Genomic DNA, 26,360 nt, shown 5'->3' with positions numbered 1-26,360 from the left:
GCCCGGCCCTAATGTTCTTTTTCTACTCCAGGATCCTACCTTCTTTTAACTAGCCTGGGTCTATAGAAAACATTTGATTTATACCACTTTTTATTAACAGTTTTAAAATGAAATTTAATTCAAAATCGACTTTTTATAAATAATAGTATGCCTATAATATACAACATGCCCTATGAATGGAATTACGTCAGCACTTAATTAAAACAGTCCTGAGAATATAAAAATTCAAAAATTCCTGAGCAAAACAAGAAATGTTCCACCAAATTTCTATAAAACACAGTATAGGTATTATAATACATTTTTATATTATTTTATTTTTTTGAGACAGGCTCTCACTCTGTCGCCAGGCTGGCGTACAGTGGTGCGGTCACAGGTCACTACAGCCTTGACCTGGCTCAGGTGATCCTCCTGCCTCAGGCTCCTGAGCAGCTGGGACTACAGATGCCTGGCTAATTTTTGTATTTTTTTTTTTTTGTAGAGGAGGAGTTTTGCCAGGTTGTCTAGGCTGGTCTCGAACTCCTGGCTCAAGCAATCAGCTGGCCTCAGCCTCCTACAGTGCTGGGATTACAAGTGTGAGCCACCATGCCCGGCTGATATTTACATTTTTAAGGTGCCAAATATTTAAAAAATACTGGCATTTAACTTGACTTTGTAATCATATTGAATGAAAATAGTTCATATTTGGTCCACAAATAACAATAAATCGATACAGGTTGAACAAATCCTTTTCCTGGCAATAGTCCTTTAGCGTGGCAATGGTAATTTTAAAAGTAGTACTCCCTTCATAAGATCTGACTCATTTTATTATAAATAAGTACAGACATTTGAAAATATATTTCTACTCCTGTTAATACAAGGAGGCAAGATTATTATGCAGGTTCTATTCTTATTAATGTATCTTTTATAATGCAGCTTTGAGAAGTCAATGCTAAGACAACATATACTGTGAAAGAGAAAAAAAAGGAAATATAATAACATTTTAAAGAAAGACCAAAACTCAAAAACCATAATGGAGTGAATTTCTTTACTGGGGTGGCAGACAGCTCTTTATTTATATCCTGCCTTAATAGAAAAACAGGAGTGTGGCACATAATTTAACCTTTCCCCAGTGACTCAGCATCACTATTATAAAGATCAGACCATTTGTTGTGACACTGACTCATTGTCAAAAGGTTAATTATGTCCCAGGTGCTTCATTCGAGAAGCAAGAAAGGTGTATAAAAGAGTTTAATCAGAAATGTTTCAAATAAAGTAGACTTCAGAATTTAACAGAAATGCTTCAGTTGCCCTGAAAAATTAAGTTATGAAGCAAATATTTTCTCCAAAGAGACCAGAGACACTGGGTGTACTTGTAATAAGGAATTTGATCCATGACTTAAATCAGGTGGGAACTTGACTTTGGCATCTCTGCTTCTTTATCTATTCAAATCTAAATGTGTATGAAGACAGAGCTCTTCAAGGTCAATAACCACATCTCATTAATCTTTGTATCTCTCTTCCTGATCTTCCTTTGATCCTGGTACAAAGTACTATAATGCTCAAGAAATGTTACTGAACAGATGGAAAGAGGAGGACAAATAACTCTATTTTCTCAAGAGACTAGGGCTTTACATAGAAAGAATAATAATATAGCCAAGTGAGTAAAATAAAAGTAAACCCATGGTTGTTGCCACTCTGGGGGTTTAGGCTATGAACCAATTTTTTTTTTATGTTATTCTATCTGGACTCCCAAGTGGAAGCTTATAGATAACTAGCCTTGATAAGTGTCACTGGGAGGTGGGGTCCTGTAATCTAATGCAGACTAGTCCAAATTATTTTTGGCTCCATTTAACAGCTCGTAAAATAATTTTCTGTCTTTTGCCAGCTCTAAGAGTCTTTCCCACTGAAATGTGCATCTCAGGGGAATGAGACAGAAGGCTCCTTCCCTAAGGAGCTGTGTCATCTTTCCCGTGGACTTGGGTCATTTATTCAGCAAACTGATGAACAGACAAGATACAAGGGTGGTGAGAAGCAGAATGGAGAAGAATCTTATTTTGTTCTTAAGTTTCAGAATTTCCTAGAGAAGTGGAAATTAACTGCAAAATACCAAAACAACCAAATGTATTTTTATTTAAACGGACTCTTTTTTCCCATATCATCCCTCCTGACAGTCTCCACCACAAGCCTTTGAGTGGGTTTCCCAAAGTGTCTTTCATGGGAAAACCAGTCCTTGTGAGTAATATCAGAATAATGTCAACCTACCTGTAGTCTACAGCAATATTGTGCAGCAGGCAACAGGTCTCTTATTTCAAAACGGGTGTCTGTCCCATGATAAATAAGTTCTAAGGATTCTTCATCTTCTCCCCATTCCAACCTGTACTCTGAGATGTCAGCACCAGAACTATCAGGACTCTGGAAAGGCAGAAATTGAAGTAGTTAATGCTGCCACCGAGAAGAGAATCCTACTGTGCTTGTATTCAAGTAACTAAAATGGGAAAGAGAGCAACATGCCTCAGAATATTTCAAACACATATAAAAGAAAGGCATGATCACAAATATATATACCTACTACGTACCCATAAAATTATTTTTAAGGTTTAGAAATTGAAATTTAAAATAGGGCCGGATGCGGTGGCTCACGCCTGTAATCCCAGCACTTTGGGCGGCTGAGGTGGGTGGATTGCCAAGGTAAGGAGTTCGAGACCAGCCTGACCAACATGGTGAAACCCTGTCTCTACTAAAAATACAAAAACTAGCCAGGCGTGGTGACGGGCACCTGTAATCCCAGCTACTCAGGAGGCTGAGGCAGGAAAATCACTTGAACCCGGGAGGCGGAGGTTGCAGTGAGCCGAGATTATACCACTGCACTCCAGCCTGGGTGACAAGAGTGAAACTCCGTCACAGAAAAATAAAAATAAATAAATAAAATAAAATAAAATAATTTTTTTAAAAGAAAGGCATGAGAAACCATTTCCTCTCAATTTTGACTATGGTAAAATTTCCACAACTCTGAATAACATAAGCAAATGGCAAGTGCTAAGGGTGATTACTATAGTATACAGAGCAAAAAAAAAAAAATCATCTCCTTATAATTTGTATTTGTATTTGGGGGTAAAGTAGAAGAAACAGAAGTTGATGCAGAATGTGCCTGACTTACCTCCCAGCTCACTAAGACACATCCATCAGGCGTACAAGAAATACAAGGTGCTTTGCACTGTCCAGGGGGCCCCACAGCAGTGGTAATTTCTGAGACATCAGAATAGGGACCGTACTGAAAGAAAACACACACACACACACACACACACACACACGTATATATGTGTGTATGTGTTTGTGCATGTACATGCATATAAAAGCTTATAACCAAATAAAGGCTAGGCTAACATTATCATCAACACAACTAATTTACAAATATTACCCAATGATTTTAACTTTCAATTCAATGTGTATAAGTTTTTCTCCTACGTACATTCCCTGAGTAGATGTCTGTCATTTTTTTAAATGGAAAATAATTAGTTGGTTGGCAAAATATTTTCCCTTTCTTGGGACATCTGAAATAAAAATATGCTGATTTTTGACAAAACAAGACAATCTGCTTTCATATTTCTCAGAGGACATCCAAGAAAACTAAGTCAGATGCCCACTGCAGTTTAATTTTAATGCATAAAATATACTTGGAATTGTTGGTGATCGAATTCTAGGTATTTCTTCTAGTTACTGGTACTTTCCATTTTGAAAATGAATGTTTCTGTAATGTTTTCTCAGTGTGTTCCCATCACCTCACCTATTCAAGAGTATCCATGGCAATCCTGATGTTATTACCATCAGTGACCACACTGCTCAGAGCCAGGAATTGCTAGAGACTTAGCACACTTTGAGAGAGTCACAGTCACCTGAACCACCCATTTTAATGGTGGCATATTTGATACTTCAAAGGTTTAGGGCAGAGTAAAAACTTCCCAGGATAACAAAATATATGACTGTCCTTGTCAAAATGGGAAAAAAAGATGGGGAAGAGAAAAAAAACCACCTCTCAGCATAACATGCAAAGATGCTCGAGAGTTGGGGAAGCTCTCTGAAATGGACCTCGGAAGATGACTACAGCAATCTATATGGTGAATTTCTAATACAACATGAATAAACCCAAGCTGAAGATAGTTTCTTTATGGGATAAATCAGTGAAAGGGCTGAGAAAAGTACAACTCACACCAGCCCAGTTGCACATTTATCTTTGTTGTGGCAGACAGTAACTGAAAAGTTGATGAGAGAATGGGGTAGACACAACAGTGTGTTCACCACCATCTATCTTCTTTTCGCTTACATAAGTTCAGGTGCATAGGCGTTAATGTTTAGACTTTTTTGTTTTCACTTGAATATCATTGTTGTGTCTGAAATTCTTTTCTATTGGAGAATTAGAAGAAATCCAGTTTCAGGTGCTCTGCCTAAGGAATAGCCCTTCTTTTATTGCTTTACTTTCTTAATAAACTTGCTTTCACTTAAAACAAAAAGTCACTGCAAGTTGGGCTTTCTTATTTTTTTAAAAAATCATCAATTAATTAATTATATTTATTTGCAGGGAGCCCATCTATACAAACCACTGGCACTTTGGATGGGACATTTAGCATTAGCTGGCTTTAACCACTCCCTTCTGCCCACTTTTACGCTTCATCAATCTCTGAGTCCACCCAAAAGCCCCACAGTTAATAGGACTCCCACCGTTCATTATTCATCTCCCCCCAAATCTACATCATTTGGCAATTTTAAAGAAAAAAGGACAACCACCTTTATGGATATAACACAGACATATGTATTCTCAATCTCTGATAGCTCAACTTGACAACTCCAAATGGAGCAATAGAAGGAAGGCCAGAGAGGCCTACAGTTTTCACTTGAAACAAAACAAAAACAAGCTGATGTCCCCAGCCACTACCCCTCTCTAGTTGTAAAAACTGACCAAAGATGTTGCTGGTTCATTTAGACAAGAGAGTATAAAACTTTTATTAGAACTATTATATATTCCTAATTTCCCTTAACTGATAAAGTCAATAGAAGAAAAGGAAATTTTCTAAAAATTGTCAAAAGTATCTACAGGGTGATATCTTTATTTACCTTGAGTGCTGTCTTCATAGAACGATATGAGGACAAAAGAAACAAAAAATGTCTAATGCTGGGTCTGTATGAAATCACAACAATATCAACTCAGAATTAAGATTTACAGACACTGCATTAATGGTTGTCACGTTGCATTAAGACTGCCAAAAATTTCAGGAGGCTAGAGACAGAAGTGCTAGTACTTTGGGTTCTGACTATGCATTCTGATTCAGGTTACAGTGTATGGGCTTATACTCACCCCTCCATCATTCAGAGCCCGCACCCGGAAGCGATACACGGTTCCAGGAAGCAGGTTGCCGACAGTGCACTCCAACTCTGGGCCGTGGTACACCTCCGAGGCTACGTCTTCGGGCTCCGTCATCTCCACGCTATACTCTGAGACCTCACAGCCACTTTCAGATGCAGGAACATCTGGGAATGAAGAATTATTTTCATCTTAGAACACTTTGTACTTCCAGTTGACCAAACTGCACCAGATTTCACACAAGTTGTGCAAAATATCACATAGGTGGCCTGTCCTCAGTATCTCCCTTACAAAAGAATCCCTGCCCACCAAACAAGAGATATAAAAATAAAAGTTTCTGAATGATGTTATCCATACTCTCCAAAGCAAGTCCATTGAAGTTTATCTAATTACATTGATAAAATAATCCCCAAATCATAGGAATACTAGATATATTTCTTCATATTGTAATGCTAGGTAAATGGAAGAAAAGAGGGAAGAAAATCTCTTTAATTTGAAACCAAAGGTCATACTAAATCAAAATACAGGTCCCAGGTTGGCACAATTTATTATACTTTAGACATAAGTGGTGGGAAAAAATAGTCTGCTAGAGAGTTCTGTACATTTGTATTTATAATTATATATGTTGTAAACAGCTGGGCACAACAAAAACGCTAATACAGTTTAAGTCAATGCTGTAAAAACATCAGGACCCACACAGGACAATGCAGCAGAGGTGGTTACACACAAAGACGAGGAAGAATTCCATGTGATCTTATAAACCATTCTTTGGTTTAATTTCTAAATTGAGTACAAATTTTTTTTTCCATTAATAAAGTTGAAAACTTTCTGAAAAAGACTGGCTGTTCTTGAAATACTCCTTAGAAAAGTGTCCCCTGAAGTGTGGGGGATAAACCAGGTGTGTGGCACCATCAGGAAGAGGAGGATGAGGGACAGTGTTGGGGGTTTGGATTGGGGGAATGACACACATAAAAAACCTAGGTCAACATACTGCAAGAAGAATATGGACACCTTCAACAGACAAAAACATATATGGTCTTTAGAAGAAAGGTTTGAAACTTAAGTACAAAGCGTAAGTCTTCATCTCCGATTGTCCAAACTATCAATGTCAATGGGAAGGTTTGTTCACTCACCCCACTCTAAGTGGACTTCTTTGTGCTTTGGTCTACCCAAAACCCTCGGTGGTCGACACTGACCTGGTGCAATGCTTAGTGTGCGAACAGGGAGACTTTCAGAACACTGCAGGAGAAACACCAGAGAGAACCATCTCTTAGTTACTGTGAATTTATCAGACCTCTACATATCAGGCAAATTCCACCCCATAACTGCAAATGTTACCGAAAAGGGGTTACACACTAAATGTGTGCACATTATGGTAAGCTTTTAATGCAATTAAGATCTTCATATAAATGTGTGTGTGTGTGTTTTAAGGGTGGTTATAGACTTCATATGGCACTGGGAAAACAAAATGATTATTTTGAAGTTAGATTAGCAGACATGAGTACTGTATATCCTAAGCAATTCCTTTCCTTTAATTCAAAATTAGAAAGACCCTTCATGAGGACAGAGGAGAACACAAAACGACAGCTGGATGAAATTTTAAAATGGTACCATAAATGGCCAACCATTCACATACAGAGCAGAAAAGCAAATAAACTCAATATTAATCAATTGATTCTGACATTAACCAGCAGGTACTGTTAACGCTAAAATAAGTAGGCCTTTATTTTGCAGGATCTGGTTGTGTAAGGCTAGTGATATGGAAGCTGACCTGCTTCCTGAGACAGGAGAAAATCAGGTAGAGCTATACAGCTCAGCCACATTCAATTTTCTCCCTGAGAAGTGGCACAGAGGAAATGACCTCTATGCATTTGAGCAGTTCAGACTCAGTGCCACCTTGTGTAGTGCCTCACACATAGGAAGTACCACTGATAATCTCAGCTTTGATTTGGATTTACTCCAGAAAGTAAATCCAAATGGGAGGCACTCCAGAAAGCTTCGGCACTGTATAAAGATGGTCCAGCTGGACCTTCCCGTAAGTGTCTACACGGGCAGTCTAGATGTCCTAGTACCATCCTTGGGGGCAAAAGAAAGTAAACACAAAAACTGCTGTTGCAAGTGGGTTGACTAGAAAAATTAGGCATTCAAACGGCAGGTATTCTCTTGAAAAGTCAACCCAGCACAGGGCTGTAAGCCACCATCTCTCTTTCTCTTTCATTCTAAATTATTAGTGGTTTCAAATCATGTTAAATATCTCTACAGTGAAAGTACCTTTGGCATCTCATTTCTCACTCAGTTTTCTGAGTGTAAGTTAAAACCATTTAGATAACAATTATTTCATTTCTAGAGTACTCCATGTATATTTATTAGGTTGTTTTGAGCCTATGAGTACTATATGGTTGAAACTAAGACTCCTGACATGTTAACTGGTTAGTCTAAGGTCATATAAATAGTAGAAACAAAAGAATGGATGCTGCCTACAGATGTGTACGTTGGGTACCACACAACTTAAGGAGGTGCCATTCAGCTATCATGGATTTATATTGTTTTTACAACAACTTCCCAGCAGATGGCAGTAAAGTACCTTGAAGAAGGTATGTCTCAAATTCTTAACATTGATAGATGTGATAACAGCAGTGCTGCACAGGTCTTACTTATCTTTTCACTCGAAATTCTATAGTTTTTTAATCATTGCAATAACTGAGGTCTCCTTTATTTAGTCAATGCAAATTCCAGGTAATTTTCAACCGTCACAGGTGATTATGTCAAAGACTTCTGAGAAATTAGTGAGTGACAAATGTACCTGAAAATACCACAATTCAGTAGGGAATCATTTAGGCCTATCTTACACCTTTAAAGAGCAATTCAAAAGCTCTATTTTCATTTCCTGACTTGATACTATCAGGTTGCATGACCAAGATACATTGTTTAAACTGCAATTTGATTCTGATGTTACAGACAGCTGGTCTGAATTTGATCAAAGAGGTTTACTTTTATATGGAAACAAAACCAACCTGGCTGTGTCCACCGGTACTGATGCAGCATGCTCGGAGTTTGTACAAAGTGCCAGGTTTCAAGTGGGTGAAGGTGTATTCGGTAGCCGACCCACTGTAGGCCACTTCCCACTGATTCGCTGTAAAACAAGACTTATGCATGACTTTACGCCTCTTGTAAAAAATGTAGTATATCAGCCATTGCCGACAAGAAAAAGCTCTATGTTTTCAGGAAAACCAACATCTTCTTTTCTTTTAAATAGCCAGAAAGCTCTTCCTTTTCTTTTACAAAGTTAAATACCAAAATAACATGGAGTCATTTTTAATACTTAGTGTTGCTGGCTAGACTACCTATTATCACCACAATTACATTTGCTATGAGGTTTGGATGTGGGAAACCATAATGAAACGTGCAGTTGGCACGGAAAGAGTGGTAGGAGACACAGAACAGGGGTGGGCAAGCTATGGAATGCTCCTGGTGTGAGTAGGCCTCAGGGGCAGGCAGGCACGGGGCTACTTCTTAGCCACGAGGCTTCTGGCAAGTCTGGGGCAGCATGTAAGAATTTCTCCCTGTTCTTATCTGCCTGGAGGTCAGAGGTAGTGAAATCCTCTTTTAAAAACTGGGTCTTCTGACTGCCTTCATGGAGCCCCACTTAAAAGACAAAAATTACAGGCAGTGGCTCACGCCTGTAATCCCAGCACTTTGGGAGGCCAAGGCAGGTGGATCACCTGAGGTCAGGAGTTCGAGACCAGCCTGGCCAACCTGGCAAAACCCCGTCTTACTAAAAATACAAAAATCAGCCAGGCGTGGTGGCGGGCACCTGTAATCCCAGCTACTTGGGAGGCTGAGGCAAGAAAATCACTTGAACCCAGGAGGCGGAGCTTGCAGTGAGCCGAGATCGTGCCACTGCACTCCAGCCTGGGCGACAGAGCGAGACTGCGTCTCAAAAAAACAAAAAAAAAAAAGACAAAAATGCCTAGCAGGGTGACAAAGACCAAACGTGGCATGACCCAAGTGATCTGACCACTCTGCAGAACTGAAGAGAGAAACAGTCACCAGGAGTCTGGGTGCCCCCTGAGGCTGATGCCTTTGGAAGCAAGACCACCCAGGGCTGCCTCAGCCGCCTGCCTGACTCACAAATCCGGGCCACCAGGAGGCTCTTCACTCCTCTGTTTTATTCCCTTTCATGCTGTGTTTCCAGCTGACCACTTTACAAAAGCCTTTTACTACATGAAGTTGTTTTAGGAGAAATGCTTTTACACTATTCCCTGGTATTTTAAGTAGAGTAACTTCCACAAATTCCCCCAGCAGCTTATTAGTTTAGATTCACGATAGAGTCACATGCACTAAGGCCAGATGAAAAAAGTGAATAGTAAAGGCAATTATCCTGATATTACAGGTCGAAAAAACCTGTACTGAAAAGGTGACTGGAAGCAAAGATTACTGAAAAGATTCACTCACTCACTCAGTCATGCAGTGGCAAAGTTGTTAACTATAAGTCTAGAATGGCCCCTACTTTTGATTTGATTTGTCATCAGTAGCTAAAGGGAGCCATGAGAATTCAAAACATACTTAAATATTCACAAGGAGCCATTGGCATACACATGACTTCTATCCTACGTGGGTTTTTCTAATGAAGAAAAGCTAAACCAGGTTTTTTTTTTTTTTCTTCTTCCAAGACAGGGTCTTGCTCTGTTGCCCAGGCTTAAGTGCAGTGGTGTGATCTCAGCTCACTGCAACCTCTGCCTCCTGGATTCCAACGATTCTCCTGCCTCTGCCTCTCGAGGAACTGGAATTACAGGCACATGCCACCACGCCCAGCTAATTTTTGCATTTTTTCTAGTAGAGCCGGGGTTTCTCCATGTTGGCCAGGCTGGTCTTGAACTCCTGACCTCGTGATCCACCCACCTCAGCCTCCCAAAGTGCTGGGATTATAGGTGTGAGCCATCACACCGGGCAGTTCTAAACCAGGTTTTTAGCACAAAATATGATTTTATGTTTAGAACAGCTGTGCTCATCTCAAAAGAATTCTCATGTTTTCAGCTTAAAATAGGACCCAATAGATTTAAAACAAAAAAAATTCCAGGTGGTTCTCATGGTACAGAATAAAAAGCCAGCCACACATCAGCACTGCTGGCTTGTAAAAGTTATATCAATCCTCTCTGTTTTAGGCATAAGCAGTGCCATTTTTTTTTTTTTAATTAATGGTTAGAGGGATTATTACAGTGGTGAGATGACATGTCATTTAAAAAGTTTTAAAGACTATACTTTTCTCTATTAAAGTCTAATGAACGAAAGAAAACCTCAGAATTTTTAAAAAGGCACTAAGGAATTTTATTTCTAACATTTGTCCCATGTTAATCCACCCAGTATAAATAGTAATGAATACATAATCTGAAGTAAAATGACAATGAAGTCGGAAAGAAATTTTCTAAACTTGTTATAAAAGTGCGACTCTTGTCACTAGCCCACAACACTATATATTTCATGCATGGGAATTTATAGATTACTGAACCCACTCCTTCACTATCTCCACCTCACCATTTCTGCTGATTGCCACTGATACTTCCTTTGCTTATAAGATTTTTTTTTTTTTTTTTTAGATGGAGTCTCACTCTGTCACCAGGCTGGAGTGCAGTGGTGCAATCTCAGCTAACTGCAACCTCCACCTCCAGGGTTCAAGCAATTCTCCTGCCTCAGCCTCCCAAGTAGCTGGGACTACAGGCGCATGCCACCACACCCAGCTAATTTTTATATTTTTAGTAGAGACGGGGGTTTCACCACATTAGCCAGGATGGTCTCAATCTCTTGACCTCATGATCCATCTACCTCGGCCTCCTAAGGTGCTGGGATTAGAATGTGAGCCACTGCTCCCGGCTGCTTATAAGAATTTCCAGAGAACGTATGGCAAGTTAGGAGATGAAAACACTAAATTTATCCAATTAATTAGGAAATCTAGTTGAAAAAAAGACATGGAAGCTGAGTGTGGTGATTCATGCCTATAATCCCAGCACTGTGGGAGGCAGAGGTGGGAGGATTGCTTGAGGCCAGGAGTTTGAGACCAGCCTAGATAACATAGTGAGACCCCATCACTATGAAAAATGTATTCTTCCTCATCTTCTAAGGCAGAAGAATCACTTAAGCCCAGGAGTTTGAGACTGCAGTGGGCCATGTTTGTGCCACTGCCCTCCAGCCTGGGTGACAGAGTGAGACCATGTCTCAAAAAACAAAACAAAAACAAACCAAACCAAAGAAACAAAAGCAAAAGATCAACCAAACAAAACACCAATGAAAAAGATACAGAAAAAATTTTAAATAACACAAATGTAAGTTTCAAGTAGCCTCTGATCTCTGGTGCTGTATTTGAAATAGAAAAACTGCCAATATGTGGTTAAAGTTTGTTTATTGTAATAATAGTTCTATCTTTAGAATTAATGGTTGCTTGCTATTACTATAAAGATGTTTACTATATCAGAAAATAGAGCTTGCTACTGGATTTGAATAAAACAATTGCCAAAAAGTTCACCTTCAGAATTTCCATCAGTAATCTCTAGCAAGTACTTGAGGATTTCTGAACCACCATTGTCCTTAGGAGGATCTGGAAAATAACCAAATGTCTTATTAGCAATAAAAGGATATTGATTTTTATCGGTAAACATCATCAGGACTCATAAAATCACATACCATTATATTATCTTAATTCTAGACTTGACCAAAAGGCAAAATAATTTATTTCACCAAATCCATTGTTAAAGGAAAAAAAAACAAAACAAAACCAGGAATCTCTGAATACGATCAGATTATTCAACGTTCTTAAATCTAGAAATGTCAAAGAGCATTCGTGTAGTGAAATATGAATCAAAAACTCAGTACAAACTGATCAAGTTGTTGAATTTACTTGAAGGTGCTCTTTAATATATTTGATGATTTTTATATCAGATGATATGTTCATATTTCTTATTTTATTCTTTTTATTTCACTTATTTTATCAGTGACCAGATTTTTTTTTTTTTCCCTCTGAGATGAGTCTCGCTCTGTTGCCTAGGCTGGAGTGCAATGGCTCCATCTCGGCTCATGGCAACCCTTCCTGGGTTCAAGTGAGTATCCTGCCTCAGCCTTCCGAGTAGCTGGGATTACAGGCACCCACCACTACGCCTGGCTAATTTTTTTTGTATTTTGAGTAGAGACGGGGTTTCACCACGTTAGGCTGGTCTTGAACTCCAGACTTCAGGTGATCCACTCGCCTCGGCCTCCCAAAGTGCTGGGATTACAGGCATGAGCCACTGCGCCCAGCCGACCAGATTCTTTTGAGTGATGGAAAGGAACAGAAAGAGAAGTACAAAATTTATTGACAAAATAAATAAAATATCCAAATGGAATACGTCCATTCTAGCACAGTTTCCTACCAAGCAAACTTTACATCCCAGGTGAATGTGGTATGAAACCGGAGGTGTGGATCAGTGAGTACCAGTGCACCAGCAGACAGCCTGAGAAAGAAGGTTCTGGCTTATTACTAGAGCCCTAGGTGCCTTGGGTATATAGACTACCCATAACTCTGTGCCTGCAGGAATTTTACTTTCTGAGCAGAAAAACACTTTCTTTGCAGCCTAATTTTGCAAAACTATAAAGAATGTACCTTTATATTGTCTGTCTGCCACCTCGATATTCTTAGACATAATGGAGATTTTTCTAAAAAACCTTAAGTTTTACTTATATATAAATTTAGAATATTCACTTCCCCCCTCCTTCACCTGATTTCCATTAATGTATATATATTTTAGTAGATATTTACAATAATAATTATAAAGGTAAATACTATGGTATATAGCTGTAGTGTTGACAGAACTTTCTGAGGTTCTTTGAGAGAAAAGCTCTATGGTCTGGCTAAAAGCACATCTAGATTTTTATCATTTCTCTGAATTCTATCCATCTTTCGGGGAAACAGAAATCCTAATAATTCTATCTCACAATTATTAGGTAACTTGAAACAGTTATATATCTTAGTGGTTGGTGTAATAATGTTTTAAATTCTCCTTATATTACTTGGCTGCAAGGTAAAATTTTATTTAAGATTTCAACTTTTTTTTGCCTATTAGTTAATATTTTTAAGACATTAGTAAAAATGATATGCATAACACTTTTACATATTAATTATCAACCTTCTAACTGTATTCATTTTATTGAAATAATCCACACTGCAGAGGTGAGACACAATATCCTTTTACCAGACAACCTCAAACTCCTTATGAACTTTAATACTAAAATTTCCCAAACAAACACCAATGAAAATAAAACTATCCCTAATTCATTGCAACTTAAACATTCTGTATGCCAAAGTTTACTTAACAAACCTAAATTTTGAAATTTATTTTCAATATTAACTTTATAAACCAAATTTTTCTATTAAGTATTGCTAATTTTTTAAGGATGAACTATTGAAGAATGAACGATGCATGCAGAGATTACTACATTCAAATCAATGCCTTAAAAATACAGGAGAAAAGATATGTAATACAGGAAAATCATAGAGTAAATGAGATACTCTTAAAAATCATCCATTTTAATTTCCACTAAAATTTAATTGTCCTTTATGATTACATTTTAACGAAACTGTCCATTCCAATTTGTAGACTTCTCAGGATTTTTCTCACATATATATTCCAAACGTAGAAAACTTCTGCAAATAATACCATCCATAATTTTTTTGGCTTGTCACTACTAAAATTAATCATTTTTAAAAAATATATCCAAAGGAAAAAAAAAACAGCAGCAGCAGGAGCAGCAGTAAAACATACCCCATTTGACACTAAAGCCATGAGATGTAACTGGGCCTTTGACAAGTGGTCTGGTAGGAGGTCCAGGCCTGTCAGGACTCGTCGTACAAACAAGAACTTCGCTTGGACAGCTTTTTCCTTCCGTATTAGAAGCAGTCAGCTAGAACACAACCAAGGAAACGTTAACATGCTTTAGTTATCAGGGATCACTAAATTAATGGTCACTTTTTAACATGGTGAGATGAAGGCACCCATAAACTCAGACAGACACACATTTTTTTCTCTTTAAACTCAAGTATCGATTTAACAGTATTTATATTATAAATCATTTACTGTATAGTTGGTTATTAACAATTAAAAATAAAACCAGCTGGGCATGGTGGCTCATGCCTGTAATCCCAGCATTTTGGGAGGCTGAAGTGGGTGGATCATCTGAGGTCAGGAATTCGAGACCAGCCTGACCAACATGGAGAAACCTCGTCTCTCCTAAAAATACAAAATTAGCTGGGCATGGTGGTGCATGCCTGTAATCCCAGCTACTCAGGAGGCTGAGGCAGGAGAATTGCTTGAACCTGGGAGGCAGAGGTTGCGGTGAGCCAAGATGATGCCATTGCACTCCAGCCTGGGCAAAAACAGCGAAACCCTGTCTCAAAAAATAAAAAAATAAAAATAAAATAAAACCATAAGGTGAGTTTTAAAGATATTTTACCCTTTCAAAAGACATAATAAAACAAGTATGTCATCACCTGATTTGTATTGTTTCGTGAAAGGAAAATGTAGGGTGAGTGGGGACATAAAATAGCCCCACTTTTAAAGAGTAGGGCAATGCCACCTTGTGGAGAAATGTTAGCAGTATAGCTATGTTCTCATAGCCAGCATGGATAATAAGGGTTTTTTAAAATGTTAAAAATTATCATTTCCTTCAAATAGTCACATACTGCACTTGATAATTTGGCAACTATTTATTGAGTAATTGCTATGTGCCAAATAACAGCATTTGGTCCACCACTTAGAGAAGAACGTGTGGAATCAGAAGACAATCCTATCTTCCAAAATACACACTTGTCATACTAGAAAATACGGTGCTGCAGAATATTGTTTTGATCTCTTAATGATTATAAAGTCGTATTGACTTTTTTGGCTACTACACATAGTCCTATAGTAACATTAATGGTGGCTGTTAATGACCAAAGACAGCCCAAGTCGGGAGGGCGTGGGTCATGGAAGAGAAAATTAAAAACAAGTGAGGAAAAATAAATGGGCAGAAGAGCAAAGGAAAATGAAGAGCAAAGAGAAGTCTGATTGAAAGGAAAAAGGTATGGAGTGCAGGTGAGTGACAGGTACACTCCAGCATCTAGTATGCCTCTTCCCAGGCAAGGGTACCTGGCCATGCTGCAAACGCAATTTATTACAGCACACGATGACAATTTTTATGCTCACAAACTGGTTTTAAAATTAAAGCATGGGCCAGGCGCAGTGGCTCACGCCTGTAATCCCAGCACTTTGGGAGGTTGAGGCAGGCGGATCACGAGGTCAGGAGATTGAGACCAGCCTGGCCAACATGGTGAAACCCGTCTCAACTAAAAATACAAAAAATAAAAAATAAAAAATAAAAAATTAGCCCGGCATAGTGGCGCACGCCTATAGTCCCAGCTACTCGGGAGGCTGAGGCAGGAGAATTGCTTAAACCCGGGAGGCTGAGGCAGGAGAATTGCTTAAACCCGGGAGGCAGAGGTTGCAGGGAGCCGAGATCGTGCCACTGCACTCTAGCCTGAGTGACAGAGAGAGACTCCATCTCAAATAAATAAATAAATAAATAAATAAATAAATAAATAAAGCAGCATGGTGTGCACTTTATAAATGTTACTTTCAAAATGTAAAGGGCTGTCAACTTCAGTTCTTAACCTGTAGAGACAATCTGACATGGTAAATGGTGAAATAGAAAACAGTTTCATTTTTAAGCAGTTCAGGCAGCAAAACGACGGACTCACCCTGAATTTATACTGTGTGCTTCTTTTGAGATTTTTCACAGTACAGGTTAAATCCTCTCCAGTGTATTTTGGGTGGAAAAGGTTATCCTGAAAAGGCAAAGCCAGGAAGAAACATCAGTATCAAAAGTTCTGGGCATTAAATACCTTTGAATATAGGATTTTTATACTGCCTTTCCCTACCATCAGCAGCAACTGGCCAGAGGTCTGGCAGCTACTTTTGCAAAAGAGAAAAATCAGAAGCCCAGAGTATTGTGGATAGCACTTGAGTTTTAAATAAAATTTATCTCCATCACACTGTAATTTTCCTGGGCCTGGTCAAATTTATTGTGACAAAGGAGTTAAGGACTTTTTGAAAATACATTTAACATTTTTAATGTTGTCATGAAAAAAGTCTTTGTACTGAGGTCCTTACTATCAAGCTGCAATGTGCTATGCAGTAACGTGTGGCTGAGCTTCCTGACCACACAGTGCCCTCTTCTGGCCAAGGGAGAAAGGACAGCTTCGATGCGAAAGGGCATAATCCTTTAGGAGGGCAAACATCCCACTAAAAGTTGAATTCAGGGAACTCATTCAATAGTTCTGTCTCTATCATACTATCATCACTCATCACTACTTAGCACCTTCTCTGTGTCAGGTTGTCCTCTAGGCTCTAAGGATTCAGCACTGCTCAAGAACAGAAAAGGCCTTGCCCACAAGAAGTTCACATTCCAGTGGGAGAAGACAATACAGAAAAACCACTACATATGTCACGTGGTGTTAAGTGCTATGACAAAAACTAAAGCTAGGTAGGAGGATACAGTGGTGAAACTAGTGAGGGCTTTCTACAGCTGCTGGAGGTAAATATGGCAGCCATATGTGGCTCTTTGAATTTAAGTTTATTACAATTAAAAACTCAGTACTGGCCGGGCGTGGTGGCTCACAACTGTAATCCCAGTGCTTTGGGAGGCCGAGGTGGGCAGATCATCTGAGGTTGGGAGTACGAGACCAGTCCGACCAACATGGAGAAACCCCGTCTCTACTAAAAATACAAAATTAGTCAGGCGTGGTGGCGCGTGCCTGCAATCCCAGCTACTCAGGAGGCTGAGGCAGGAGAATCACTTGAACCTGGGAGGCAGAGGTTGTGGAGAGCCGAGATTGCACCACTGCAGTCCAGCCTGGGCAACAAGAGTGAAACTCCATCTCAAAACAAACAAGCAAACCAACCCTCCATACTATAGGCCAAAAAGCCTTATGTCAAGAGTTGTATGTGTGTAAGCGCCACCATACTGGATGGCACAAATTATAAAATATTTCCATCATTGCAGAAAGTTCTATTGGGTGGTGCTGTTCTACAGGGTGATCAGGGAAGGACTGTCCAAAGACATCCAGAAGGGCATTCTGGCCAGAAGGCAGAACTGCAAAGGCCTTGAGGCCAGAGCACACCTGGTGTGTTTAAAGAACAGACTAGAGGCTGGCTGGGCGAGGTGGCTCACACCTGTAATCCCAACACTTTGGGAGGCTAAGGAGATCACGAGGTCAGAAGATCAAGACCATCCTGGCTAACACGGTGAAACACGGTCTCTACTAAAAATACAAAAAAAAAAAAAAAAAAAATTAGCCGGGCATGGTGGCAGGTGCCTGTAGTCCCAGCCACTCGGGAAGCTGAGAATGGCGTGAACCTGGGAGGTGGAGCTTGCAGTGAGCCAAGATCGCGCCACTGCACTCCAGCCTGGGTGACACAGCAAGACTTCATCTCAAAAAAAAGAACAGACTAGAGGCTGATAAGACTACAGTGGAAGGAACGAGGACAGTAATGGAGAGCCCAATCACACAGGACCTGGTGGGCACTGTAAGAGCTCTAGGGATTTTACTCTGAAAAAGAGGGGAAGGCACTGAGACAGGAAGGATTCTGAGCAGGGCGTTGACACAATCTATTTGTATTTTACAAGATCATGTTCTCCACCCAGGCTTTGCATGGAGAACAGGCTGTAGCCTAGTAAAGATGAAGTTAGGAATATTAAGAGGCTATAATCCAATAACAATATCATGTTATTGCAACAATCCAGGGGTGAGATGAGTGCCTCATAAAAGGGTAGTAGCTGTGGAGATGATGAAAAAGAATGGTTAATTTCTAAGGAAGATTCAAAAGGATTTTCTGTCTGATTATATATGGGTCAAGGATGACTCCAAGAGTTTTTGTCTCCCCAGCTAAAAGAATGGAAATGTCATTTACAGAGATGGGAAAGAACTGGCTGCTGTTGGTAGTGGTGGTGACAGAGGTAGAAATTAAGAGTTTGCTTTTGGGCCAGGCGTGGTGGCTCATGCCTGTAATCCCAGCACTGTAGGAGGCCGAGGAGGGCAGACTACAAGGTCAGGAGATCGAGACCATCCTGGCTAACACAGTGAAACCCTGTCTCTACTAAAAATACAAAAAATTAGCTGGGCATGGTGGTGGACACCTGTAGTCCCAGCTACTCTGGAGGCTGAGGCAGGAGAATGGCGTGAACCTGGGAGGTGGAGATTGCAGTGAGCCAAGATTGGGCCACTGTACTCCAGCCTGGGCGACAGAGCGAGACTCTGTCTCAAAAAAAAAAAAAAAGAGTTTGGTTTTGAACTTATGCAGTTAATCTCATTTCATGGTGCCCTGTAGCTATAACAATACTGACTTGTACAAAACACAGAGAGGTATAAAATCTGTAAAACTCACATTTTCATCCTCCTGAATTTCCAAGGTGTAGGTGATCACTTCCTCAGGTGAACAGCCTTCTGGCTTGCTCCACTGCAACGTGACCCACGTGATGCCAGCTCGAACCAGCCTTGGTGCAGAAGGCATCTGAGGGATATTTCCTAATGTGTAGCACACCACCTCTTGGCTGTAACCACTGTAGAGAAAGAAAGTGAGGCACACAGTTAGAAGCATGTGAACAGGCTTGGCACTTTAAAAGAGGAAGGCTCAGCCTGCATACTACCCAACTCAGCCTAGCAGGTAGAATAAGCAAAGCCAGGCAAGGATGCTGTGTGTGATATTCCCTATAACCACCTTCGGCTTCCCCATCCCCCTACCCCATGATCTTCTACTAGACACACACATCAAGTCACAAGACAATATACAGCTGGCCTTCTGTATCCTTGGGTTCCGTATCACATGAATGAAGTGATGTGTGGGCATTATATTAGATATTACAAGCAAGTTAGAGAAGATTTAAGGAGGGAAGGATGTGTGCAGGTTATATGCAAAGACTAAGCCATTTTATATCAGGGACTGGGGCATCCATAGATTTTGGTATCCATGGCAGGGAGGTGTGGGAAGTCCTGAAACCAATCCCCTGTGGAAACTGAAGGACAATGGTACTTAAGAATTCATTTTCCCCCTCAAAAGCACTGGACAGAAGGCATAGCACAGTGCAATGTCTATCAAGGTATAGGTCAAGAAGCCTTCAAATCAATATGAGCAACAAATATTTGTTGATGAAATAATGTTTTACAAATATATACAGTGCTGTTTTTTGAAAGTTGGTGGATGCTTCCAATTCATTTAAAAATTCTTGAACCATAGAAGGCTTTTTATCGGTATGACTTTTCAACCAGGGAACTCTAAAACTATAATGGCTACCATGGTGGAATTGGCAGGTCTGTAAAACTTTGTGATGTTAAAAGAGGTTCTTTAGGCTGGAAAGAAGGTTGGGGACCACTGATGTGCAAAGCCTTTAAAAGATTTCAACAAGCAGTGAATGAAAGAAAAGATTTTTCTCTTAATCAAGAGTTACCCCGCAAGTGCAATTGAAATGTGGCCTTTTCAAAGCCTCTTTAATCAATTGATACCTTACAGTACACCCATTCTTGCCTTTCTCATACAGGCTACAGGCCTGCAGGGGCCTCCAAGACAGTCCAGGTTTTCTCCAATTCTATATCTGCCCTGGGCTTGACAACAATGGCCAGCCCAGCATCTCTTTCTTTATACCAGGAAACACTCATGTAATTGAAAAAGGGCAATTGAATCAGGAGCTCGCTAAAGTGATAAAAGAAAAAGGCATGTTATCTAAAAAAATAAAGCTCCAAGAGGAATTCCTTTCAAAATCTGTACTGCTGCCTTCACCTTGGTTCTTAGAGACCCCTAGTGGGGCCTTCGCGATACAGCTTGCAAGACTGCAGAGGCCACAGTGGCATTCACCAGCTTAAAGGAGGCCTTCTCTCCTCTGATTAGGATTCCATCTTGCAAAACCTCCAGTTGATTTAGTGTGGAGGCAGCAGGCTTCCTCATGCCTCCCAGTGATGCAAAAGAAGGCTCAAGATCACCATCCAAAGGCTGAAGGGCAAGAGGACAAGGAAATATCATACCTGGTGCCAATGTCGTTTCGAGCGGCCAGCCTGAATGTGTACCCCATTGCCGGACAAAGCTTTGTCAATTTGCAGTGCTTCTGGCTCCCGAAGAAGCACTGTCTGAAACCACTGTTTCTTTTTCCCTAAAAGTAAACAATGAAACAATGCATATACTTCAAAAAAAAAAAAAAAAAACCGCAGATAATCCTAAATAAATGAAAGAGCATCTTGAACATCTTGAATAACTGTTTAATTTCCTAGTTTGAATGAACAAAAACAATAGAAGCTTATAGGGAAGTGCCCATGTTGCAAATAAAGCACTCTATGATGAAATCTCATGTTTAACATAAAGGCACTACAGAAAATTCTGTAATTGAGACAGGTAATTCACTATACCTGTGATATATCTAAAGTGATTTTTTTTTTGGTTAACAAGATTAAAAAAGGTCCTTTCAGGCATAAGACGATGCTCCAGTTAATGATCACAATTTCCAAGATCCTCTTCCTTACTTGGATTGGCCGAAAATGCCCAGCCTGATCAACCAAGAGTCTGACTGCATCCACAGAGGGGTCACTGGCTCTGAAAATACACAGCCTTTCCCAGTCACTTCTGAGCACCTAAAGACCCATCTCTGCAGCTGAGTGTGCCGTACAAGGCCCTCTCCAGCTGTATCTCTCCTGCCAGGCAGTGGCCTCCAATACCTTCACGAGTACATTCTAGTGATGGTGAGTTGTTTCTTCACTGATCGCTGACACTGGTCACGAACCTTTGAATCATTTTGTCCATGTCTACTTTGCTCGTAACAGTGCTTTGGACAAACTGGGAGCTCAATCAATGCTTGCAGAGTGGAAGTGAATGATAAGTACTTGGAACACTGGTTGAATTAATCTATATATATTACAGTCACTCTAAGTTTCTTGTCAGGCTAAAAATGTACTTTGAATGTCTTCCTAGCCTTACATGATACTTCAAATTCCTTGAAGTACAAGTAAAACACTCTAGCAGGGTCTCATAACAGGCCCAACAAGTAAGAAAAAAGCCTAACTGCCCTATGCCATACGCAGAGGCATGTAACACTCTTATCAGCAGTTTGTTAGAGTACTTCCTACACATAATCCCCATTATCTTACTATCTTATCCATGTTCATGCAAAAGAAAACCATATGCTAACACTGAATGGATCTTAGCATTCTACCTGGACAGGCCCAGGGCCCTGAACAATCTGTTGGAAGTTCTCTATTTATTTTACAAAAAACAAAGCAAGCATATGTTTTACATAAACAAATTTATGTAATTTTGTTACATTTGTTCAGCAGGCCTTCAAATACCACTAAAACACATTCCAGGTGATGTTTTAATTAAAAATAAAATGAACACACCACTAGCTTGAAAGTCACTACGGTGAACACAATAAAAACAAACACACCACATTCATCCTCCTCAAACGAACCCCTGTCCCACCCACCTCCTCGAGCCAGGTAGCACGTTTCCCCATGGAAGAGAGTGGAAGATCTAACAGTCTTTAAGATTGAAAGTTCATTTTATCAAGCGTTCAAGGTGCATTCAGATGCAACTTGGCAGCCAAGTTGGGGGAGTGCAGTGAGTAAAACCTGACATTTCTTACGTGCTCCTTGAGTGAACTCACTATGTGGCTGGCATGTCACGCCCTTATGCTTACTTCAACTTTGAGTGTTGAGGTTGAAGAAGATGATTTATTCATATGCATACACTTGCATAATTACACTCAGCATCCGATTACACTCTATGGGAGCCCTGGTATGTGTTGTATCCATTTCAGGCTGTGGCATGATCTACCTTCTTTCCTCCTCTATTTCTGAACTCAGCGTAAACAGTGCAAGAAAGGCACATCCCGCCATGGCGGAAGCTCTCGTCCCTTCCAAACCCTGGGTTGGCTCCCCTTCAATGCCTCCTTTTTCCTATTTCTTTATTTGGTCTCCTTTCCCCTTTACTTGTGCTTAGAACTGTAGCCAGTAAAAAAAAGTCAGTCTGTTTCTTACTAGGTTAATTTGCTTTAATACAGTAGAAACCAGACTGTGGCTCAAATGAGAAAAAGAGTTGGGGAGGTTCAAAGGGGAGAAATGAATTTTAAGAGAGCCAGAGCACTCAGGCTCACTAAAGAATTAGGAGAAGGGGCACTGTGTGACCTTCAAGACATTTTCCCATATTGCTAACATTTTAAAAAATTCTACTTGTGAAAGAAGTAAAAATGTGAGGGAGTAATATAAGTAAATGTGAAGTAGGAGTAATAAGCTGAAGAAATCCGGCCAGGTGCAGTGGCTCACGCCTGTAATCCCAGCACTTTGGGAGGCTGAGGTGGGCAGATCACGAGGTCAGGAGTTCGAGACCAGCCTGGCCAACATGGTGAAACCCCATCTCTACTAAAAACACAAAAATTAGCCAGGCATGGTGATATGCGCCCGTAATCCCAGCTACTTGGGAGGCTGAGGCAGGAGAATCGTTGGAACCCAGGAGGCAGAGGTTGCAGTGAGCTGAGATGGCGCCAGTGCACTACAGCCTGGGCGACACAGCAAGACTCCATCTCAAAAACAAACAAACAAAAAAGAAATCTTGGAGTCAGGAACAATTGTTAAAATCAGGAACAACTGCTAAACAAACTCCAACCCATATAGACAAAGCATGCCAAATTTTCTATCGTAACAACTTCCAGGATGTACTACTATGTGCATAAACTTAGGGACACCTAGAAAGATCCAGAGTTGTTAAAACCTTGGAATTAAGTTTTGGAAGCATTGTCTGTAGAGTCTGTAGAGGTAAGAATAGAAATATTTGACAGTTAAAGAATTAAGGCTTATTGATGAATTTTTAGAAGTCAGTGAGAATAAAAAACAAGGGAAAGCAGGTTAAAATATTTCAGATGTGAGAGTTTTGAATAAAAGAACATATTCATGTATAACATGAAGTTTAATATAAGAAGCATATCTCAGCCAGGTGCAGTGGCTCACGCCTGTAATCCCAGCACTTTGGGAGGCCGAGGCGGGTGGATCACTTGAGGTCAGGAGTTTGAAACCAGCCTGGCCAACATGGTGAAACCCCGTCTCTACTAAAAACCCTGTGTCTACTAAAGACATTAGCCGGGCGTGGTGGTAGACACCTGTCATTCCAGCTACTTGGGAGGCTGAGGCAGGAGAATCACTTGAACCCAGGAGGCAGAGGTTGCAATGAGTCGAGATCACGCCACTGCACTCTAGTCTGGGTGATAGAGCAAGATTCTGTCTCTAAAATAAAATAAAATAAAATAAAATGCATTATCTAGAAAGAACAAAATTAATGTTCACAAGTCACTGCAGTACAAAAGTGATCTGCAGCTGAGAAGTTAACAAGTGAACTGGAGAAGGCCACTGGCTCCAGTGATCCGATGCCAGCATGCTGGTCTGTCTACTGCGTCAGGCTCTCGGATGGCTCTGGAGCTTAAGCATGAGAGTAGAGTAAGTCCGTGTTCAAAGGGATAGAAGATTTGGAGAATCTGTTCATAAAACAAGACGGGTCCCAGGTTGCAAATAGCATTTATAAACAAAATATTTTCCTGTTCTTGTTGACAGAAATGGAGTTAAAAAAGAAAAGAGCTAATGCTTCAGAGGACTGAAAGATTCACGCGAACTGACAGGAGTGATAAAGTGAATGTTTATCATTGTTTCTCAGAAGTTAAATACATCCAAACCATTACTGCCAGTGGAGTTTTAGAGACGGTAAATGACAACTTTCATATTTTATAGGCTGTTTAGCTCCCAGAGATTTTGAGAGATTATAACCTATGGCACCTTCCCTCCTTTAAAAAATCTAATTTAGACTACACAGGATTACTGAGATACGCTGACTTGACTTCAGAAACTTAGTTTTTAATACTTTAAATTCAGCCTTGTTCAAAGTCCCCTACTAAAACATGGCTGTAATAGAAATGGGTAACATCCTGACACTTTTCAGACCTGTTGTCATCAATGAGCTGGTCAACACAGGCAGCAGGGACAGCCATGACCTAGGCCTAATCCTGGCCAGCTACGGCTGCTAGGCCACTTGTGGTATGTCACACAAAGGAGAGGAAGAGCTCTCAGTGGGGCTGCCAGGGCCTGCGAGTCAGCTGGTCTGCAGGAGAGGGCTGAAGGAAGATTCCTAGCTGCACTCCACTTCTCTGCGCGTTGGTGGGTCAGGTTCGCAGCATGTAAGCAGTCAGAATCAGAACCTCTAAGGTGAGACTGGGGTTCCTGTTCTCGGTAGGGGATAGAAAAGATACTTCGCCTGAATTAAAGAACACCATTGGTCATTCTGGAACAGACCCAGCCACTGGGCTACTGACCTCACTGGACACAAACCAATATAACCCCAGCCAGTTCCAGCCTAACTTTCTACTGTCAGTGTCTGTGAGCCAAAAAAGGGCAGATTTTCAGGGTTCACTGGCTTGTTTCCATTTTGCAGTCCTGGGCATGCCCAAATGCTTGTTTCTGCAGCTCAGCCTAAGTTCATTCAAGGGCAAGGTTAATCTTTACTAGAATGTGAAGAAATCTTGGAGTACAAACCAACTGTGTGCAGATAAACCTCGAGGTGCTCAATCTGGCACAGGAGGACGCATTGCAAACGTGGGTTGTTTCCTTTCCCAAGCTGAGTGTTCCTCTTCGCACTCAACCTAATTCACAGTTGTTGCTTATCTATCTTCATTCCACACCTAGACCTAGCCTGAGAGCACCAATTCATCAACCTGGGGTAATGTTTTCCAACCAGGGACCAGGGTGTTTGTCTACCACTTCTGGTCAAAAATGCTCTCCAGGAAAGGACTTGGCTCACCAGTAAGTCGACTCATATTCACAGCATGCATCAGATCAGCCTTTCCCAAGCCTGGGATCGCAGCTTTGCCTCTTTCTCCTTTCTAATCATTGAACAAAAATACATTGTGTATTATTCACATTCTAGACACCACTGGATCGTCTTACTCTGTTCCGTCCAGTGTGCCTTGCGCAGCCCTGTCCCCTGATACCATACTCTTACCACAGAGTTCACCTGCCCTAAACTGGACTAGGACAGCTTATTTATCTGAACCTGGGCAAGTGCCTCTTTCATTTTGAAATTGACATACTAAAGGAAGTCATCACCTTTTGGGGGAAGACCCAGCCTAATAACACTTAGAATACTACATACTCTATCAGCATCTGCCTCTGCTTTGATTCATCCTCATCCTCACTCACTTTTTAGAAGGGTCATGCATTTTTGGTTTCAAGTCCTAATAATAAGGGGAGTCTAGATGTTGTTCTTGTTCCTACAGGGTCCTGCTAAATTCTGAAGAATGGCAATAACCTCCAACTTTTTGCCAGACTATGAAAGGCCCCAATCACAGAAAAACAGGGGCAAGAGAAGGGAGCTTGGAGAGTATATAAAAAGCACTATGTGGCTACACAGCAGAGAATGATCAACCCCTGAAAACATTTCCAAGATATGATCATAATCTCAGAGACAAAGACTTTTTCTTTTTCCCCCGCAAGGGAGAAATATTGTTCCCAAATATTCTACTTTTTTTTTTTTTTTTTCCCCCCGAAGGGGAAAATTTTTTCCCAAAATTTTTTTTTTTTTTTTTTTTTTTTTTTTTTTTTTGAGAGACAAGGTGTCTCACTCTGTTGTTCAGGCTAGAGTGCAGTGGTACAAACAGACCATAGCTCACTGTAGCCTCAAACTGCTGGGTTCAAGGGATTCTCCTGTCTCAGCCTCCTGAGTAGCTAGGATTATAGGCATACACCACCACACCTGGATAAATTTTCCATTTTTTTCTTTTTGGTAGAGATGGGGTCTATGTTGCCCAGGCTGATCTCAAACCCCTGGCCTCAAGCTATCCTTCCACCCAACCTAGGCTTCCCCAAAGTGCTGGGATCATAGGTGTGAGTTACCATGTCCAGCTCTGCCATTCTCTAAAATGAAATTTGGGGATAAATTATAAATAGAAA

General features: G+C 40.5%; 1 protein-coding gene across 2 annotated transcripts in view; it reads right to left on the bottom strand.

The window, feature by feature from the left end:
• FNDC3B (fibronectin type III domain containing 3B) overlaps positions 1-26,360 on the bottom strand; it is a 165,943-nt gene that overhangs the window by 58,964 nt on the left and 80,619 nt on the right. For both annotated transcript variants that reach the window (XM_017889478.1, XM_017889477.1), the window contains exons 8-17: positions 20,412-20,536; positions 18,781-18,955; positions 16,095-16,181; positions 14,125-14,263; positions 11,856-11,927; positions 8,350-8,468; positions 6,469-6,574; positions 5,330-5,502; positions 3,137-3,250; positions 2,242-2,391 (exon numbers count right to left, since the gene is read on the bottom strand). In XM_017889478.1, coding sequence (XP_017744967.1) covers positions 2,242-2,391; positions 3,137-3,250; positions 5,330-5,502; positions 6,469-6,574; positions 8,350-8,468; positions 11,856-11,927; positions 14,125-14,263; positions 16,095-16,181; positions 18,781-18,955; positions 20,412-20,536 — 1,260 coding nt within the window. The remainder of the gene's footprint in view (positions 1-2,241; positions 2,392-3,136; positions 3,251-5,329; positions 5,503-6,468; positions 6,575-8,349; positions 8,469-11,855; positions 11,928-14,124; positions 14,264-16,094; positions 16,182-18,780; positions 18,956-20,411; positions 20,537-26,360) is intronic.

This window comes from Rhinopithecus bieti, unplaced genomic scaffold (genome assembly GCF_001698545.2).
Source record: "Rhinopithecus bieti isolate Rb0 unplaced genomic scaffold, ASM169854v2 scaffold_18353, whole genome shotgun sequence".
Taxonomy (NCBI): Eukaryota; Metazoa; Chordata; class Mammalia; order Primates; family Cercopithecidae; genus Rhinopithecus; species Rhinopithecus bieti.
Note: the sequence above shows the minus strand (reverse complement) of the source record. Positions and strands in the feature narration are given on the sequence as shown.